Here is a 21,925-nt window from a genome sequence, read left to right as displayed (position 1 = left end):
ACAGATTGAAGATGGACATTCAAAGTCATCTACTTTTTACCAGTCACTTGTGTTGGCTGTGTGTTTCTACACAGAGATCCACTCCTCCTAAATAAATTGTGCCCAGGGAGAGAAAAAGCTGAAAGAAATAAAACAGGAGTTAATGGAGTGAATCAATGGCATTCCATTAGCCAGCGCTACACACCTACACACACATGCACGCACACTCCTAGGCTAGCCACTTAGTGTAATAGGTTCATGCCTGAAGCTGGTGGTGGCTTATCAGACTAATGCCTGTTCAGCTTGTGAACAACTGACGATCTTGGCACAGTGGGCACTGATCTCTAATGGTGTGTGTGTGTGTGTGTGTGTGTGTGTGTGTGTGTGTGTGTGTGTGTGTGTGTGTGTGTGTGTGTGTGTGTGTGTGTGTGTGTGTACCAGGTTTTTCTATCCTAATGGGGATATGGTCCCCAAAAGGAAAACCTGAAACCACCTACCTTGTGGATACACTTCATGGGTCTCCATGAGGAAAAGGGTCTATTTTAGGGTTAGGACTTGGGTTTAGGGTTAAGGTTAGAATTAGGATTAGGTTAAGGTCAGGGTAAGGGTTAAGGGTAGGCATGTAGTTATGATGGTTAAGGTTAAGGGCTAGGGAATGAATGTTGTCAATGAGGGGTCCCCACACATAGAGGGTGACATAGTGTGTGTGTGTGTGTGTGTGTGTGTGTGTGTGTGTGTGTGTGTGTGTGTGTGTGTGTGTGTGTGTGTGTGTGTGTGTGTGTGTGTGTGCGCACATATGTCTGTGTGTGCATGTGCATGTAGCATATGTGTGAGTGTTTATTTGAGTGGATGGCTAGTTTTAGTAGCATCTCTCTTTTGGTTTTATTTCATTTTATTTTAATGCATCAAATAACAATAAAATGGGTTGTAACTCAGATAGTGCAACTACCAGTGCATTGAATTAAATATCACGGTTCAGTCTATAACATTTGTTTGTTGTTGTTTTTTTTTTTTTTGCTCTGACTGAATAGTAATAATAGTAGTACTCTTACTCTCCATCTCATAGCCTCTAATTTTTCCCCTTTCATTGTTAATATCTGACATGTATATCAGTGTTACAAAAACATTACAGTCCTCAATGGGTCCCACATCCATTGGACAGGGCACTGCTGGACAATTCCCAAAGGCAAGATGTGAATGACTTTTCTGCTGTTTTTCATTGCGCATATTTGGTAACATACTATATACACATATACTGGGATGAGACTTAAAGCAAAAATTCAAAAGTTCATGCTTCCTTGAAATGAATGAAATCAAACCAACAAGACTGCAACAAGTGGGTTTTAGAGAGCGGTGTTTTCTTGGGAGAGCAACCAAAAATTAAATCCAAGAATATTTTCTCTTATCACGCCTGATACGCATATAAGTGGCTTAGAACAGTTTTGGGAAGTGGGCAGGAATGAGGAAATTTTTTACATCCATCCATCCATTATCCAAGCCGCTTACCCGAATTCGGGTTGCGGGACATTTTTCACATGATAAGGGAAAAGGGGAAGATAGCTTTGATCAAAATTATTGAATTTTGCTGCTTTCTCGCAAGTGTACAATGATCCAAGCAACAACAAAAAAAAATCTGTTTTCCAGGAAGAACTAGAAATGTAGGCTGATATCAATTTCCAAAACCTGCAAACTTCCAAAACACATATGGTTAACGACAGCACCGTACATTAAGGACTGGGTAATTGGCTAAATGGATGAAAAAGACATTTTTCATGCTGCTTCAGTGATGGCTCCATCCGTCCTGTCCACTCTCATTCTCCTCGGTCTACAGATCTCCGTCCATCTGAAGGAGGGCCAAGGAACAGATGGTCTGTCCACCCTGAAGAACAAGCCTCAGCTCCACAGCCTAGTGGCCAAGCAGCTGTGCCAGAACATCTCCGGGAAAAACACCATCATCTTCACCGGGCCCTCCATCACCAGCCTCAGCCTCTTCACTGAATTCAGCAAACAAGGTACACAGCTAGCTGCAAATAGAAGTATGGATGGATGGACGGGTGGGTGGGTATATGGATGGATGGGTGGGTATATGGATGGATGGATGGATGGATGGGGTATATGAATGGATGGGTGGGTATATGGATGGATGGATTGGTGGATGGATGTGTAGCTACACAGGTCCAATTTACTTTAATAAAAGGCCACGATTCATACTGATGTCCAGTGTTTATTACTCTCCCATTCGCCTCCTCAGACACCATGAAAATTAAAGTCAAGAACAATAACAGAACGACAATTACTATCATGGCTGCACATGGCTAGGTTCCATCATTGTACAACGTAACATAACAATGATATAGAAAATCAATTACACACAAGATCAACAAACATAAAGATATGACAGGATACATAAAATAATACAGAATGTGAAATAGTTATCGTGTGCGCCTCTCAGACCATGTGTAGAATGAACATTTGGAACTTTGCATGGCGTCTCAGCACAGCGGTAGAGGTTCTCTTTCCCATAATGCAGTAGTTGTAGGTGCAACTACGTACAGCAATCATGTGATCATAACAAATTTTCAAAGTAAAAGTCACTTGTTTTAACTATAAGATTTTTAACCTGTATTTATATTCTTAATCACATATTTATCACATGAAATTATTCATGAAATCATAATGAAACTATAACAAACCAAGTCTCTACTTTTGAGACAGCTACAGGATGGATGGATGAATTTATGGGTATATGGATGGATTCGTGGGTATATGGATGGATGGATGGATGGATGGATGGATGGATGGATGGGTGGGTGGTTATATGGATGGATGGATGGGTATATATGATGGATGGATCGGTGGGTTTAATGGTTAGATGGATGGCTGGATGGATGGATGGATGGATGGATGAGTTCATTCTGGCTCATTTATATGGCTATATGAGTTTATCGCATCATTTTGGATCCCCAAAATGGTGGAATGGAGTCCCATTTCCCATCAGAGCTATGGACCTGCATACTTCCTTCAAGAAAGGCAAAAACGCTTTTGTTTTCCAAGCCTACTTTAATCCATAGGTGGTTTCTAAGCATGACTGTTATACTGATTTTTGACAGTCTGGCTAATTTGTAAATTGAATCCCATAAAACCATTCCTCACATCACTATTGGCGATTAACCTGTTGCTCACTTAAATTAAATTGCTCTTGACATGACTCACAACCTTGGCTATGATACGGTGACAGATTTACTATTCAGTGCTCTAAGTTGCCTACAGGTTAACACAGAAATATACTATCTGCCAATATTTGACACTCTTAACTAGCTGTTGTTAAAAGCATCTGCTACAGACACAATTCCGTTTCCGGGGTGGGAAGATGGCGGCGCAAATTCACATTTACAGCGGCCTCACCCAGTACCATCCATGCAGTTTTGTCTTCGTTTGATGGCTGGGAGAGCTGGTGCTGGATCGGCTAGGAGAGCTTGATCTGCTACATCCTGTGGGCCCAGAGACCACTGCCCTGCCTGGAGCTGTGACCGAGGAGGAAACACCAAGGGCAGTCTGACAGGAAGCAGAAGTGGGGCAGGCTAAGCTAACTGCTAGCCCATGCAGACCGGCAGTTCTGACAGTCAGCCTAGCTGGCGTTTGTTCCCTTTGGACAGTGGTTTTTTTTGTTTTTTTTTAGTCTGGGTATATGTGTTATTTTAGATAAACGTGTTAGTATGTGTGGCGGCACGGTGGCGCAATGGTTAGCGCGGTCGCCTCACAGCAAGAAGGTCCTGGGTTCGAGCCCCAGGGTAGTCCAACCTTGGTGGGTCATCCCGGGTCGTCCTCTGTGTGGAGTTTGCATGTTCTCTCTGTGTCTGAGTGGGTTTCCGCCAGGGGCTCCGGTTTCTTCCCACAGTCCAAAGACATGTAAGTCAGGTGAATCGGCCATACTAAATTGTCCCTAGGTATGAATGTGTGGGTGTGTGTGTGTGGGCCCTGTGATGGCCTGGCAGCCTGTCCAGGGTGTCTCCCCACCTGCCGCCCAATGACTGCTGGAAATAGGCTCCAGCTTCCCCGCAACGCTGAGAGCAGGATAAGCAGTTCAGATAATGGATGGATGTTAGTATGTGTGTTCTTGAAGTTCTTGTAGTTTTGGGGAAATTGTGTCTTTGTCTTTGTGTTGCATTGCTGTGGGCTGGGGAAAACGATATTTCGTTTCATTTCATGTATGGAAGTACATGAAATGAAACGACAGTGATCCTGATTCCTGAATTGGCCGTGTCTGCGGGTGGGAAGCTGGATGTGGGTATGTGTCCTGGTTGCTGCACTAGCGCCTCCTCTGGTCGGTCAGGGCGCCTGTTCAGGGGGGAGGGGGAACTGGGGGAAATAGCGTGATCCTCCCATGCGATACGCTCCCCTGGCAAAACTCCTCGCTGTCAGGTGAAAAGAAGCGGCTGGCGACGCCACATGTAGCAGAGGAGGCATGTGGTAGTCTGCAGCCCACCCCGGATCAGCAGGGGGGGTGGAGCAATAACCAGGACATCTCAAAGAGTGGGGTAATTGACCAGATACAGTTGGGGAGAAAAAAAAGGGGGGGTAATAAAAAAAAAAGCATCTGCTAATGGATCCTTCCATCCATCCAAGAATGTGTGATGATCAAAGTCTGTAAGACAGGATGGATGGATGGATGGATGGATGGATGGATGGATGGATGGATGGATGGATGGATGGATGGATGGATGGATGGCTGGATGCATGGATGGATGGATCTCTGTCGGTCTCTCTGTCTCTATGCTTTTTCTTTCATCTTTGTTTTATTGTGCCAGTTCTGCTTCTCTACAGTCTTTGTCCCTCTCCTTCCCTCTCCTTCACTGTTCTTGTTCCTTTTCTTAAATCCCTCAGCCTCCCTCCTGTTCTCTGTTCAGCCTGTAATCTTTCCCATCTTCCTCTTTTCTGCAGTTTTTTTAATTATGGTTTGATGATAACATCCCCGGGCTAAGCAGCAAAGACAATGAAGACAGTCTGTAACAGTTCACCTTGAAATTAAACTACGAGCTAAAGAGTAAAAAGCTGAATGATAATGCCAGAGAGTTAAGTCAGTTCATCTGGACACCGTGTTTATTGGGAGAAACGTTTCATCACTCAGCTGACTTCTTCAGTCTCAACTGACTGCAGGTCTCCCCACCCTTTTAAACAATACAGTGGCATAACGACCGAAAACAACCATCGGTTCCCATATGCAAATTGCCATGACCAGTAACTAGAGTTTCACTGGCTGTGTGTACTGTTCCCGAGGATTGGAGAATAATTGCAATCACAGATGTACTCTGTTAGAGTAGATGTAGGCTGTTAAGTGCTGGGAGGGTTTCCGTACTTGTACATCGTGGGAACCAAACAGACGCTGGCTAAGAGGATGGCACAACACAGAAGAGCTAACGCGTCAGGCCAGGACTCCGCAGTCTACACCATCTACAGGCCAGTGGCCACTCTTTCAAGGATGAGGATGTGCACATCCTTGATAGGGAGGGAGGAACTCTAGTTTGAACGGGGAGTCAAAGAAGCCATCTATGGGGGGTGTCCAGGTGGCGTGGCGGTCTATTACGTTGCCTACCAACACTGGTATCGCCAGTTCGAATCCCCGTGTTACCTCCGGCTTGGTCGGGCGTCCCTACAGACGCAATTGGCCGTATCTGCAGGTGGGAAGCCGGATGTGGGTATGTGTCCTGGTCGCTGCACTAGCGCCTCCTCTGGTTGGGGGGTGCGTGACCCCCCACACGCGTGACCCCCCCCCCCCACACGCGCTGCGTCCACCTGGCAAAACTCCACGTTGTCAAGTGAAAAGAAGCGGCTGGCGACTCCACATGTATTGGAAGAGGCATGGGGTCGTCTGCAGCCCTGGGTGGACCAGAGATTGGGACGGCTCGGGAGAGTGGAATAATTGGCCAGATACAATTGGGGGGCGAAGAGGCCATGTGTGAAGAGGGAACATCTCTGAACCGAGAGGATGGCTATACAGCTGTCGCCATCTTATAATGCTGTGATTGCAACTATTCCCCAATCCTCTGTGAATAGCACACATTGCCATTGAAACTCTAGTTAATGGTTACGGTAATTTGCATATTAAACCGATCGTTTGCGGTTGTTATGCCACTGTATTTTTTATAAGGGTGGGGTCAATTGAGACTGAAGAGGTCACTCAGATAAGTGATGAAACGTTTCTCCTATTAAACGTTGTGTCCAGATGAACTGATTCAACTTTCTAGTATTTTCCTTACCTGGATTACTGAGCATGCATCAGGACTGAATGACGTTAACGTGTGCACGTTTTTCCTGGCTTGCACTAACTCCTTCCAACCACAAGAGGGCAGCATTTGTTTTGGCAATAGCTTAGTGACAAATCTGATGCTGCCGCAATCTAAGTGAAGAAAGGCAGTAGTAGTTATTGATATCGCAGTACATTTTTGTCCCCCAAAAGCCTACAAAAATAAATCCACACCAGTATCATATGACATATCATGAGTATCATTTTTCATATTTGCTTTGATACTCGTACTTCTAAAGTCACTATTTCACATGGGTTCATAATCACTAAGATGAGCAGGAAGGAGCGGAAAATATGACTAACATCCAGTGCAAAGGTCCAGTGATCTTAATTAAGTATTTTGCTATTCCAAATGGGAATAGCCTACATGTAGGCATGCCATTGAATCAACTGAGTCAAAACTCCCGCTGCCGCATAACCTTCCCTTTCCATTTTCCTTCAAGATTCCTCATGCTGTAGTAATTAGCAAAGTTAATCACTCTGTGCCACTCTGCTGCACTGACAGCAAAGGCACGCATGCACGCGTGCACACACACGCACACACACACGCGCACACACACACACACACACACACACACACACACACACACACACACACATGCACAAACATAATTTATTCTCTAAATTGAGGACAACAGTACCAGTCAGCAAAATGCTAGTTTTTGAGCCTTGTGAGAAAGATAGAAGTTTGAAAGGGAAGTGTGGACACAGAAGGCAGACTAAGATAACAAGCCAACAAAAGAGTGTTGGGGCTGGTGTGAGTGACAGAGAGAAAACCACAGCTTGTTCTCAAAATTGTCTTCACCTTTATCTCTGTCAGAGTTATAACTGCACTATAAAGCAGGCCGATTCGGACAGTGGGACCGGCCCCTGAGGTAATTTGCACTGGCCCTTTAAGTGGTTCTTCCTCAGGTCTTTAGATGAGGCATCTTTACAACTCCAACTGACATTCATGCCTTCCCATGACCTACGACAATCGTTCCAGTTGGCAGGGTCCAACAAGTTCTGGATGCATGAAGTCAGCCTGGAGAAATTTTCACATGCAAGGCAGCTTGCACTACACATCCTCGCAATGTTTGGCTCGGTATATACGTGTGAGTCATCATTCTCACATATGAATGCAATCAAAGCATGCAATCGTGCGTCCTTCTCTGCCAAGCACCTACATCACTTTATGCACATTGCCCTCACAACTTATGCACCTGACTTTACTGTTCTCGAAGAAATGTGATTTTTCTCATTAGAAAGTGATTTAGCGATTGATAAAACCAGCAGGATTGACAAGGTGTATGTTCCCATTTGAAGAAGTGTCTCAGTACAATGCTATGTCATTGTTTTTACAATTCTATGCAATTATTCATGGTGCAGTATTGTCCACTTCAAGTGTTGATATAGATCTATGCTCTGAAAATGATATGGTGTGTTGGGTTACAGTCATTTAGTGTTGTGGTATGGCTCACCTGGACTGATTTTGTAGGCTGGCATTTGATACAATGCCATACAATGTGCTGATGTATTGATGTTATTCTTAGTTAGATGCACTGTTGTGGATTGCTCTATAGTTGAATTAATATGATATGGCTCGGGCAGACTGTTCTTTGAACAGGGGAAGTTTTGCCATTTGAATGCCGAAATAACATCAGTATGTGTCTTGATGTGCTTTGAGGCTGCGGTTTCAGCAGTCCCGGATTTAGATGAAGGGAGGCCCTAGGCTATTCCACTTGTGAGGCCCCTCCCGATCCCCCACCCTCACGGCTAGGGGAAGATGAAAGAGTGTTTTAAACAAAACTGAGTAAGGCCGAGGATGATGACGGCTGTTTAAAATTCCGCAATTCACAATTCCTCCTCTAAAGGACATAAGAAGTTATTTTTAAATACCGTAGTGATTGGGGGAAAATGCATAAATGTTAAAATTAACACCATGGAAAAACTTTTGCAATAACCGAACTGTGTAAACATTTTGTGGAATAAACAGGAATTTTTAGGAAAATTAAATTGTAAGTTTACCGTTATAGTCTTTAAAAAAAAACATTGATTTTAAAATTTTATTGCCTGGGAAATGTTAATAAGATGATCATGACTACCTGACCGTGACAATGTGACATTTTTAGATCCTACTTTATGTTGTCATTAAACAGTCGGTTTTAAAATACATATTAAGAAATTTTAAAAAAACTGCAATCATCAAATACACTAAGACTAAAAAGTTTTTTTTTCTAGCCTTCCTCATAGCAAAATCATCCAAAAGTTCATCAAAATTTGTTCGTCTAAGTTTGTCACTTTCAATGTACAGAATGCTCCGTGTGGACAACCTCTCTTGAGACATTGTGGCCCTTAATTCATTTTTAATCCTTTTGAGGCTTGAAAAAGACCTCTCTCCTGAGCAGTTAGTGACCATTAGGCTAAGAAATAGCCGCAATATTGCTTCCACATTAGGGAAGGCCATCTGAATTTTTTCCTTGTATATAATTTGATAAAGGTCTGTATGAGACAGAGAGTGCTCTTCTGTAGGCCTATGGCTTTGTCTCACAAGTGAAAGTGCAAAAGTTCATTAGTAAGTTTCAAGTCAACATCTTCTGGGTATGCTTCCATCAACAGTTCAACACCTTGCTGAATTTCTTGCTTAGATGCTGTCAGATTAGCAAGAAAGGAAAACATTTGTGCAGCATCGCTGTACACAGTACATCTTCTTAAATTGGCTTCAAGTGCATCTAGTATAGGAATAAAGGCTTTTATCCTAAACTTATCTCTTGAAGAGAGTTCATCTAAGGCATCAGGACCAGGTGCACTTCCATCATTTCCTTGCTGTTTCCTTACTCTTTGTCTCCTTGTGTAGTTCTGTAGTTAACATTTGGCAAGGTGGCTTTTGCTTGTTGTTCAAGCTCATCAAAATCTTCTGTAATTTTGCTTAAAAAAATCTTGAAATGAACTGTACAGACTTGCACAAATACTCAATAACAGTTCTGATTTCCGAATGGCTTTGCTGACCTTGCGAAAATGACCTAGCCAACGGGTCCAAAAATGCAGCATAAACACAAATTCCAGTTCTTCCATTTTCTGCAAAAGATTATTAGCTTGAAGCTTGGTATCAGCCTTCCCTTTAACATCAGAGTACAAATGACTGAGGGCATCTGTGATAGCACTGTAACTATCCAAAATGCTTCTGTGGCTCTTGCATGTGCCTCCCACCTAGTGTCTGACAAATATTTAGGCACTTTTGACTGAGGTTGCAAAAAGGATTTTAGAATTGCCCATCTCTTTGTGGAGGATGAAAAGAAGGTATACATTTCATTGACAATGCCAAAACAGTTCACTGCATCAATGCAGCAATCAACAGCTGAACGGCCCACCAAATTTAAAGAGTAACCAGCAATAAATCTTGCAAATTTATTTTTTTCGATGATTTTTTTGCTGCATACTGTTGTACCTGCCAGCCATGTTGGCGGCATTTGTTGTAAGACTGCCTTCGGTATTTTCTAAAGTCAATTTCAAGCTCAGTAGTGAGATAGTTCAACACTAAGTCAGCCATGCTTTTTCCTGTGTGGTCTTTTAGCTCAAGGAAAGTTAAAAATCTCTCACTTGGTAAACCGTCTTCAGGTGATACGTATCTGATAATTAAAGTCAACTGACCAGTATGTGAGATGTCAGGGGCTGAATCTACTGACAAGCTGAAATATCCAGCCTTTTTCACATCAGCCAGAATTGCGTCCTTAACTTTTTTTTGCCAGGAGTCGAATAATTTCCTCACATACAGTTTTTGACAAATAAGAGGGATTTCCTGATCCGGAATTTCCATACCGATTGATATGAGCCAGTAAAAACGGATCAAATTTTGCTACTAGTTGTAAAAGACCAAGATAATTGCCGTTATTTGGAGATCCAAAGTGTTCATTGTCTCCTCTGAATGGTAAGCCTCGTTCTGCAAGAGTGCATATTACAGCGATAATTCTCTCCATGACATGCCGCCAGTACTGCTGTTCTGCTTTTATTTGTTCCTCTAGCTTTGACGTTAACGTTTGTCCTCTCCTCCGTGTTAGGTAGGTCATCATGTCATTCCTGTGCTTCTCTGAGTTTTCATGAGTTTGGATAAGATAGGAGTTTTGCCAGTCATTGAACCCTTCAGAAGCTAAAGCTGTAGCAGAAGATGCAAGGTTTGGAAAGAGTTTACCAACAAAGCAATAAATCCGGACTTTTTGGGGGAGAATACACAAGCCACTCTCGGCTATATGTTTCCCCATTGATTTTTGTTGAATAAAAAATAGCTTTTGTGCAAAACCTGGACTGTTTTTTGTACACTCGCTTGGAATTTGAAAATGGTTCACAACGATACTGAACTTAAGAGGTGCCCCTCTCTACCCAATAGGGTACTTCCCCATGTGATAATTCTGCCCACAAACCAACGTCTGTTACAGTAGATCTATGTTTGGCATCATCTATATCTGCGTCTGGAATACCTTGGACTTGGCCTATCTTACCAGGTGTGAGCTGAAAATTCTGACTGTCCACATTGTTTTCTTGTGGCTCTTTAGCCTCTGCCTGTCCAGTAAGTGACTGTTGAATTAGTTTTATATTTTCATTTTGAGCCGGCATCATGGCTGCTTCCTCATAATGAGCTTGCTGTTCCACGTCCTGCTTCACTGTTTCTGTTTTTGGGAGGTTTTCCTCTGGTTGAATGTTGGTAGTTGGCTGGATAGCTCACCACACTGATTTCCTTGTGTTAGTATCAATGTACCTGCTTCACCGCTGGCACTTGTTGCTTCTGTCAATGGCTGATGCAAGAAAGCAGTGATTGGTCTTAACTTCTTTACCATATCATTTTCAAGTCTCTTTCTCTTGCGCGTGCTAGCACCACTTTCAAATCTTTCACTCATGCTCAGATTAGAATCTGAAAATAAAAAATAAAATTAATCTTCAACAGTTATTAGAGAGGAAAACATGAAGGGCTGCTCTCACAAAATGGGGTCCACTTCAGTGAAGGAAAAAAATCAAAAAATGAACTTTTTTCTGTATAATATTTGGGCAACTTTTCTTAAATAATTGTTCCTTATTGACAATTATGTTGCAAAATCTGAATTAAATCTGCTTCCAAAAACCTTTTACAAAATGAGTATGCTTTTTCCTATCGTTAACAAAGGCGCTATAAATCAGCGTAGTTTTATTACTAACCTGACTGATGAAACAGCAATGCCCTCTGCAGATACTTGCACAGCTGTGTTTTCAACTTGTCTATCTCACTGCTTTCCTGGGAGGACAAAATCAATACACACACACACATACACACACACATACAGATGTAGTAGCTTGGCATACACAAACACACACACAAATATGCAAACAACTACACACATATGCACATTTATTAAGGCAGGGCCTACACATACACATAGCACCTACATACACCACATACTATTTATCATTATTACTGTTTTTTTTATTTATTTATTCATTTTATTGCTGTTGTTGCTGCAGTGTTGAGGAGCTGAGATGTAACAATAAAGGATCTTGAATCTTGATACAATGCCATGCACTCATACATCGTTGTTCTCTATGCATTTACAAAATACAATATTATGCACGCGGCACGGTGGTGCGGTGGTTAGCGCGGTCGCCTCACAGCAAGAAGGTCCTGGATTTGAACCCTGAGGTTGTCAGACCTTGGGGGTTGTTCCAGGTCATCCTCTGTGTGGAGTATACATGTTCTCTCTGTGTCTGTGTGGGTTTCCTCCGGGTGCTCCAGTTTCCTCCCACAGTCCAAAGACATGTAGGTCAGTTGAATCGGCCATACTAAATTGTCCCTAGGTGTGTGTGTGTGTGTGTGCGTGCGTGTGTGTGTGTGTGGGCCCTGTGATGGCCTGGCAGCCTGTCCAGGGTGTCTCCCTGTCTGCCACCCAATGAATGCTGGGATAGGCTCCAGCATCTCATGACCCTAATTAGGATAAGCGGCTTGGATAATGGATGGAATACCATGCACTTGTGTTGTTGTTGTTGTTGTTGTTACAGTTCTTTGCAGTCACATGTGTCTGGAAAGAGCACTTTGCACACAGAGATACACTTGAAAAATGTGTGATCTAAATGAAGGGTTGAATTGTTTGCATATTCCTTTATTTGAAAGGTAAATCTATTCAAGAACCTGATGAGAAGTTGAATTATGAAACGAAATAGGACTAACTTACAAAAAAAAATCATATCCACTGATTACAAGAACAAATGTGAGTTGTAAATATAGCGTTGTATAACATGTAGCCTGTATCTTGTAGCTGTTGTGATTACACAGATTTCGGCCATAGTTCCATGGCCCCTAAATTGGGATCATCTTCACAATCTAGCCCTCGCTTCAGACTAATTGGATAGCCCTGCTCTAAAGTCACAATTATGTGTGTGTGTGTGTGTGTGTGTGTGTGTGTGTGTGTGTGTGTGTGTGTGTGTGTGTGTGTGTGTGTGTGTGTGTGTGTGTGTGTGTGTGTGTGTGTGTGTGTCTGTGTGTTTTACAGGCAAATCAGGTCTAGGGGTTAAGGGTTAAGCATGCAATACTAGTCCTAAACTGGAGTGTGTAGAAAAGTTGAAAAACAAGGGAAGAAACAGAAAGAAGGACTGATTTCCAAGACTAGAGAAATAGCTGGGAGGTGGGCTAGCTTACTGAGGTAGCAGGCTAGCAGTTAGCAGGTCCCTCTGACAAGGCCTCAGCCATATGAGTCTCAGCTCCCGTAAGCAGCGGACTCTGTCTTGGTAGGTTAGTTCAGTTTAGTTTGATGGTGTTGAGCTGGAAAGGTGTGAACTTGTAGTGTCCTGGACAGCATGATCAAAATGGCGTATCCTGAGGCATATGTATGCAAACTGCCACCATTAACTAACTCCAGGGGATGTGCCGGCACCTCACAGTGACATCCTCTTATAAACACTGCTTAACCACGCCTCCAATCATTTCTCAATGAAAACCAGTCTAAGTAAGAAACGGAATAAGGAGAAAAGGCAACAATAACCCCCATCACTTTTAAACCCATGCATGTGCATGGGTTTCTCTCTCTCTCTCTCGCTCTCTCTCTCTCTTTCTCTTTAGATATCTACTGCTGCGGTCTGCTGAGTACCAGGAAGAGTGACTGCACGGGCCTACCCCAGTGCATGCTGGCCTGCAGCTCTACGCCAGCCCAGCGGGGCCAGTCTCGAGTCATGATGAAGGGCACCATCTCCCTGATAAGCTGGTACAATAAGGGACACTTCAGATTCCTTACCAATGCTTACTCCCCGACTAAACAAGGTCAGCAGCAATTTGGATCCCGCTGTTTATCTTTTGTTCACTACAGAATATTGAAGAATCTAAGTGACACATTTATTTGTGCCCCAATGAATTACAATGGAAACAAGCTGATAACAAGCCCTACATAGCCCTATGAAACCTAAAGCAAGTGCAAGAGAACTGCAAAAAGACAGCCCTTACAAAGTGAAGAGACATAATGAGGAGGGATACCCTAATGCTGATATATTTATTATTTATATATCATTCTCATCATCTGATGCAGTCAGATATTTCAAACCATAGTTACTTGTATTGGGAAGGCACACAAATGCATGTTCATATTTGAGGAATAAAAGACTGAACCAGCATTTCAGTGATCTGGGGGTTTTACTGAAGAAGGCAGATAAGTGCAGCTCTGCTATTCTTTGATACAAATTACTACCATTTTAAACCGGACACATCCATCAGTAGCTATGACAGGGGATCAATAACAGCAGCTGTTCCATGGTAATCCATTCATCAAGCAATCCACTTTGGATTGTAGCCATTACTATTACTACACAAGTATGTCTCTCTCAGTTTAACATGTCTGCAGATATAAAACACATTTCTGTGTGTGTGTGTGTGTGTGTGTGTGTGTGTGTGTGTGTGTGTGTGTGTGTGTGTGATTCGCAGGTATGATTATTAAGAGGAAAAGTGGCGAGATCCCGTGTCCCCTGGCTGTTGAAGCCTTCGCTGCCCATCTCAGCTACATCTGCAAATATGACGATAAGTACTCCAAGTATGTACAGCAGCATGCTTTTACAAACACACACACTATATCTAACATGATACAAGCAACCCTGATATCCTCCCATTGGATCCAAGGTTTGAGGCTCAACCTTACTTGCCCCAAATGGGCAATTGGTGTTGTAGCATCATACCGAGGACACAAGGCCACTCATACATACAATTACAGACGTTTTAAAACATTGCAGAAAAATTAAGGACAGTGCAGGGAACCAGCAGATACAATCAAATTGTATTTATTATATATTTATTATATTGTATTACATGTAGTATATATATATATATATATATACACTACCGTTCAAAAGTTTGGGATCACCCAAACAATTTTGTGTTTTCCATGAAAAGTCACACTTATTCACCACCATATGTTGTGAAATGAATAGAAAATAGAGTCAAGACATTGACAAGGTTAGAAATAATGATTTGTATTTGAAATAAGATTTTTTTTACATCAAACTTTGCTTTCGTCAAAGAATCCTCCATTTGCAGCAATTACAGCATTGCAGACCTTTGGCATTCTAGCTGTTAATTTGTTGAGGTAATCTGGAGCAATTGCACCCCACGCTTCCAGAAGCAGCTCCCACAAGTTGGATTGGTTGGATGGGCACTTCTTGCGTACCATACGGTCAAGCTGCTCCCACAACAGCTCAATGGGGTTCAGATCTGGTGACTGCGCTGGCCACTCCATTACCGATAGAATACCAGCTGCCTGCTTCTGCTCTAAATAGTTCTTGCACAATTTGGAGGTGTGTTTAGGGTCATTGTCCTGTTGTAGGTGAAATTGGCTCCAATCAAGCGCTGTCCACTGGGTATGGCATGGCGTTGCAAAATGGAGTGATAGCCTTCCTTATTCAGAATCCCTTTTACCCTGTACAAATCTCCCACCTTACCAGCACCAAAGCAACCCCAGACCATCACATTACCTCCACCATGCTTAACAGATGGCGTCAGGCATTCTTCCAGCATCTTTTCATTTGTTTTGCGTCTCACAAACGTTCTTCTTTGTGATCCAAACACCTCAAACTTGGATTCATCCGTCCACAACACTTTTTTCCAGTCTTCCTCTGTCCAATGTCTGTGTTCTTTTGCCCATCTTAATCTTTTTCTTTTATTGGTCAGTCTCAGATATGGCTTTTTCTTTGCCACTCTGCCCTGAAGCCCAGAATCCCGCAGCCGCCTCTTCACTGTAGATGTTGACACTGGTGTTTTGCGGGTACTATTTAATGAAGATGCCAGTTGGGGACCTGTGAGGCGTCTGTTTCTCAAACTAGAGACTCTAATGTACTTATCTTCTTGCTCAGTTGTGCAACGCGGCCTCCCACTTCTTTTTCTACTCTGGTTAGAGCCTGTTTGTGCTGTCCTCTGAAGGGAGTAGTACACACCGGTGTAGGAAATCTTCAATTTCTTAGCAATTTCTCGCATGGAATAGCCTTCATTTCTAAGAACAAGAATAGACTGTCGAGTTTCAGATGAAAGTTCTCTTTTTCTGGCCATTTTGAGCGTTTAATTGACCCCACAAATGTGATGCTCCAGAAACTCAATCTGCTCAAAGGAAGGTCAGTTTTGTAGCTTCTGTAACGAGCTAAACTGTTTTCAGATGTGTGAACATGATTGCACAAGGGTTTTCTAATCATCAATTAGCCTTCTGAGCCAATGAGCAAACACATTGTACCATTAGAACACTGGAGTGATAGTTGCTTGAAATGGGCCTCTATACACCTATTTAGATATTGCACCAAAAACCAGACATTTGCAGCTAGAATAGTCATTTACCACATTAGCAATGTATAGAGTGTATTTCTTTAAAGTTAAGACTAGTTTAAAGTTATCTTCATTGAACAGTACAGTGCTTTTCCTTCAAAAATATGGACATTTCAATGTGATCCCAAACTTTTGAACGGTAGTGTATGTATGTATGTATGTGTGTGTGTGTGTGTGTATGTATATATGTATGTATACACTACCGTTCAAAAGTTTGGGATCACATTGAAATGTCCATATTTTTGAAGGAAAAGCACTGTACTTTTCAATGAAGATAACTTTAAACTAGTCTTAACTTTAAAGAAATACACTCTATACATTGCTAATGTGGTAAATGACTATTCTAGCTGCAAATGTCTGGTTTTTGGTGCAATATCTACATAGGTGTATAGAGGCCCATTTCAAGCAACTATCACTCCAGTGTTCTAATGGTACAATGTGTTTGCTCATTGGCTCAGAAGGCTAATTGATGATTAGAAAACCCTTGTGCAATCATGTTCACACATCTGAAAACAGTTTAGCTTGTTACAGAAGTTACAAAACTGACCTTCCTTTGAGCAGATTGAGTTTCTGGAGCATCACATTTGTGGGGTCAATTAAACGCTCAAAATGGCCAGAAAAAGAGAACTTTCATCTGAAACTCGACAGTCTATTCTTGTTCTTAGAAATGAAGGCAATTCCATGCGAGAAATTGCTAAGAAATTGAAGATTTCCTACACCGGTGTATACTACTCCCTTCAGAGGACAGCACAAACAGGCTCTAACCAGAGTAGAAAAAGAAGTGGGAGGCCGCGTTGCACAACTGAGCAAGAAGATAAGTACATTAGAGTCTCTAGTTTGAGAAACAGACACCTCACAGGTCCCCAACTGACATCTTCATTAAATAGTACCCGCAAAACACCAGTGTCAACATCTACAGTGAAGAGGCGGCTGCGGGATTCTGGGCTTCAGGGCAGAGTGGCAAAGAAAAAGCCATATCTGAGACTGACCAATAAAAGAAAAAGATTAAGATGGGCAAAAGAACACAGACATTGGACAGAGGAAGACTGGAAAAAAGTGTTGTGGACGGATGAATCCAAGTTTGAGGTGTTTGGATCACAAAGAAGAACGTTTGTGAGACGCAGAACAAATGAAAAGATGCTGGAAGAATGCCTGACGCCATCTGTTAAGCATGGTGGAGGTAATGTGATGGTCTGGGGTTGCTTTGGTGCTGGTAAGGTGGGAGATTTGTACAGGGTAAAAGGGATTCTGAATAAGGAAGGCTATCACTCCATTTTGCAACGCCATGCCATACCCAGTGGACAGCGCTTGATTGGAGCCAATTTCATCCTACAACAGGACAATGACCCTAAACACACCTCCAAATTGTGCAAGAACTATTTAGAGCAGAAGCAGGCAGCTGGTATTCTATCGGTAATGGAGTGGCCAGCGCAGTCACCAGATCTGAACCCCATTGAGCTGTTGTGGGAGCAGCTTGACCGTATGGTACGCAAGAAGTGCCCATCCAACCAATCCAACTTGTGGGAGCTGCTTCTGGAAGCGTGGGGTGCAATTTCTCCAGATTACCTCAACAAATTAACAGCTAGAATGCCAAAGGTCTGCAATGCTGTAATTGCTGCAAATGGAGGATTCTTTGACGAAAGCAAAGTTTGATGTAAAAAAAATCTTATTTCAAATACAAATCATTATTTCTAACCTTGTCAATGTCTTGACTCTATTTTCTATTCATTTCACAACATATGGTGGTGAATAAGTGTGACTTTTCATGGAAAACACAAAATTGTTTGGGTGATCCCAAACTTTTGAACGGTAGTGTATGTATATATTTTTTTTATATTGTGTGTATGTATGTATGTATGTATGTGTGTGTGTGTGTGTGTGTGTGTGTGTGTGTATGTATATATATATATATATATATATATATATATATATATATATATATATATATATATATATATATATATATCTGGCGGCCTGTCCAGGATGTACCCCTGCCTGCCACCCAGTGACTGCTGGGATAGGCTGCAGCATCCCCGCAACCTTGACGGTAGGATAAGCGGTTTGGATAATGGATGGATGGATATTTATATATTTATATTTATTTATTATTAGTAGTATTATTATTATTATGATCTATCCATCCATTATCCAAACCTCTTATCCTGTATATATATGACTTGGTTATGCCTTATATTTGCTGGATTTCTTTAAATAAAACGTACATACAAGTATTTTTTTGAGTAAAGTATTAAGTTTAAACAAGACCAGGACGGGAAATTGGTTCTACAGTATTTCATCAGTCTGGGAATCGCCGGCAAATCAGGGACTAACTTCTTTAATGTTAGCCTTAGTGGGCTCAGATATATTCTCAGATACATAACACAGAGTACAATTACATGTCTGGTGTTTGCATCTAGTATCTACAGTATACTATCTATGCCTTTTGTACATTTATTTGAATATCATTGACAGTTTCAGCTGCACGATGCTTCATGCAAGCGTGTTAACTGTTTTCAATCAGCGAAGCATTTTTTCCCCCACATGATTGTATAGACATTTTTATGGCATACATTTCAAAACATTTACAGTAATTGGAAGATGTTTTCCCTCCAGGTACTTTATCTTCCATAAACCCAATAAGACGTGGCAGCAGGTCTTCTGGCTGACCATCAGCATCGCAATCAACAACGCCTACATCCTCTACAAGATGTCCGATGCCTACCCTGTCAAACGCTACAGCCGGGCGCAGTTTGGAGAGAGACTAGTCAGAGAGCTGCTGGATCTGGATGACTGCTCCCCCACACTGTGAGGAGGAGGAGGAGGAGGAGGAGGAGGAGGAGGAGAGGACCGGAGGAGCGAACATGCCACATACTAAAAAACAGAGACGAACACACACACACACACACACACACACACACACACACACACACATAGGCGATTTAGAGAAAAACTGGTCAGAATAGCATGACCCCAGACTGTTTTCCTATGCAGTGTTGAGATACACACATGCACACACCTTCACATAGACACATAGACACACACATACTGACAGTATACTATATATGCACCACCACTTTGTCATCCATGCCACATAATGTTAACATGCAAAGCAGGATTTAAGCACTGATGCGCACACCGACACACTTATCACACTTATATATGCACATACTAACCACACACAGTGCACCACACACACACACACACACACACACACACACACACACACACACACACACACACACACACACACACTAACATTCTTTGTTGTTCTTGTACAGACGTTGAGGTCTGTGTCTGTTAAAATACTGAAGCTGTGTCAAGCCTATGTGACACAAGTGAAGCATGAAGGAAGTGTCAGAGTTGGCTTGTGTGTTTCTTTCTCTCTCTCTCGCTCTCTCTCTCTCTCTCTCTCTCTCTCTCTCTCTCTCTCTCTCTCTCGCTCTCTCGCTCTCTCTCTCTCTCTCTCTCTCTCTCTCTCTCTCTCTCTCTCTCTCTCTCTCTCTCTCTCTCTCTGGGTGTTTTCTGTGGTACTGTAAATATTCATTAACACACTACTACTGTACACGACACAATAGAGAACCGTGAGATGTGGGGCAGTCCCCGTGCCTCAGTAGGAACGTCTACCACACAGATTTACTAAGCATTTGTCAGCAGGAGCTGTTTCATAAGCAGACATGTGGGAGGCATAGGAGGGAAATTAAAACAATAAGGCTTTTTTGGGGGGGGTGGGACACCCAAGAGTGATGTCAGTTTCACGTATAAACTTTTATTTCTGGATGAAAGAATCTGGAGCAAGAATATCCCATGCGAGCGTCCAAACATTTTGCAATTAAGCCATGGGGAAGACAGATACTTGTGCTTGTCAACAGCTGTCTGTGACCCTGTAACAAAGGCTTAGTAAAGCGGGACTATGGTGTGCCACACACTGCATGCATAAAGCATCTGGATAGTGATGTCCTCTTGTTCAATGTGAAAAAGTTTTCTCCTCAAGGCAGGTTTTGAGAATTTTGCTCTGTGTGTGTGTGTGTGTGTGTGTGTGTGTGTGTGTGTGTGTGTGTGTGTGTGTGTGTGTGTGTGTGTGTGTGTGTGTGTGTGTGTGCGTGTGTGTGTGTGTGTGTATACGTGCGTGCGTTTAGGCAAGCAGAGCGACCCTTTTGCGTGTCAAAGTAAGAAAGGAGATGTAAACATGTTGCTATGGTAAACCCAGATAGGTTGTATGTCGTCCCGTCCCTGCCAGAGACGGACATGCAGGCGGACTGTGAGACGACTCAAAGCCACACTCAGCAACCGTGTTCGGAGCCGTCAGCCAGAGAGACGAGAGGCTGACTCCTGCTCTGAAGTCAGCCGGATGCTGGTCGCTCTCATTATTGTTTGTGGGGTTTTAAAAAGTTTAAGGTCACGGCTTGAATTTATTTAGCGATGTGCAGTTCAATTCCTGTACCAAAATTGCTTTCTCTACATGGTGGGAGATGAATTTGGCTTTCATTTTGACCGGTTTCACCATTTACATATGACAGTTGTCGCTCGCTGGTTTTGTTTGGAAAAATAGTTATGCACCGCAATCGTTAATGGAGTCAGTATTGCTTGGAGGAAAAACACAATCCTAATCAGTGAGCAACGTTAGGGCTTTTTTTATGAAGAGATTTACATCTGTGATGACCTAAATCACTGGTGACTTAAGAACCACCCAGACAACCCAACAAGGCTTAATGTGGGAGAAGACTTTGGGTTTTCTATTCGATGTTCAGTGACTTGATTCCTCACATTGCGTTGTTTGGCGTTGGGTCCAAATCTGTTAATCTGCTAATTATCAAGGAACTCGGGGGGGGGGGGGGGAATAGCGTGATCCTCCCACGTGCTACGTCCACCCGGTGAAACTCCTCACTGTCAGGTGAAAAGACGCGGCTGGCGACTCCACATGTATCGGAGGAGGCATGTGGTAGTCTGCAGCCCTCCCCGGATCAGCAGAGCAGGTGGAACAGCGACCGGGACGGCTCGGCAAATATGGTAATTGGCCAAGTGCAATTAGGGAGAAAGGGGGGGGGGGATTATCAGGAAATCCATCAAATCATCAGTCTTTAAAATGCATACGTGGCTTTGTAGCAAAATGAGAATATCCACTATTTGACAAACATGGCACCTGCAGTACTTTTACATAGTAATGGATCTGATGAAACCGCAACAGCATCATTTCTAGATATTAGCACCTTTTCCTTACCAGGAAGAGAGATTTGCATGGAGGTTATGCGAAGATTTTCAGGAAACCTCTCTCTCTCTGTCTGTAGGCGATGTACGGCTGTATTTTGGACGATGTGTGTGAATTTCGCCTTCTGTCAGCACATTTCTTGCTGAGTGTGGATTTATACTGGTCATCCCTGGTCCACTAAAAGAAATGCATGTGGAGATGTGAACATTTACATGAGAACAGAGGGTTCCTGCTGTTTTTAGTGCTTCATTGGGGAGTGCAGCACTGTAATACCTGGGGCAACAGTACACTTCTTCATAGGGAAGCAAAACAATGACTTGCACGGGTCCAGCTCTAAGCTTGATGTTAACACGCCATTTGATTATGCTTACTAACATGTTGTAATTATAGTATGAAGATTACAAGTGAAAAATGTTGACGTGTGCTTGTCGAACCCATCTCGCTGTGTTGGGACGTGAGAACGGGCGTGAAGGTAATGGTCTATGTCGTGGTGCAGCAAGAGTTTGAGGGATGCAAAGGCAGGACTCATGCACTTTCCTCCAAAACAGTCTTGCACTTTGGGAAAGTTGCAAAGCTATCAGTAGCGCCATGTGTACCCCCATTTTAGCCCCCCCCCCCCAAACTCATCAATGGTATCTTGTGGTTTTAC

General features: G+C 42.7%; 1 protein-coding gene across 1 annotated transcript in view; it reads left to right on the top strand.

Annotated features, from left to right (window-relative positions):
* Positions 1-18,902, top strand: part of pgbd5 (piggyBac transposable element derived 5) — a 36,517-nt gene extending 17,615 nt beyond the window's left edge. Inside the window, exons 4-7 of the mRNA XM_056292297.1 lie at positions 1,811-1,991; positions 13,341-13,538; positions 14,193-14,298; positions 18,684-18,902. Of these exons, the coding sequence (XP_056148272.1) occupies positions 1,811-1,991; positions 13,341-13,538; positions 14,193-14,298; positions 18,684-18,879 (681 nt within the window). The 3' untranslated portion in view covers positions 18,880-18,902. The remainder of the gene's footprint in view (positions 1-1,810; positions 1,992-13,340; positions 13,539-14,192; positions 14,299-18,683) is intronic.
* Positions 18,903-21,925: the final 3,023 nt, after the last annotated feature.

Source organism: Lampris incognitus, chromosome 13 (genome assembly GCF_029633865.1).
Source record: "Lampris incognitus isolate fLamInc1 chromosome 13, fLamInc1.hap2, whole genome shotgun sequence".
In the NCBI taxonomy this organism is placed as follows: Eukaryota; Metazoa; Chordata; class Actinopteri; order Lampriformes; family Lampridae; genus Lampris; species Lampris incognitus.
The sequence above is the reverse complement of the archived record's forward strand: the minus strand, read 5'-3'. Positions and strand labels throughout refer to the sequence as shown.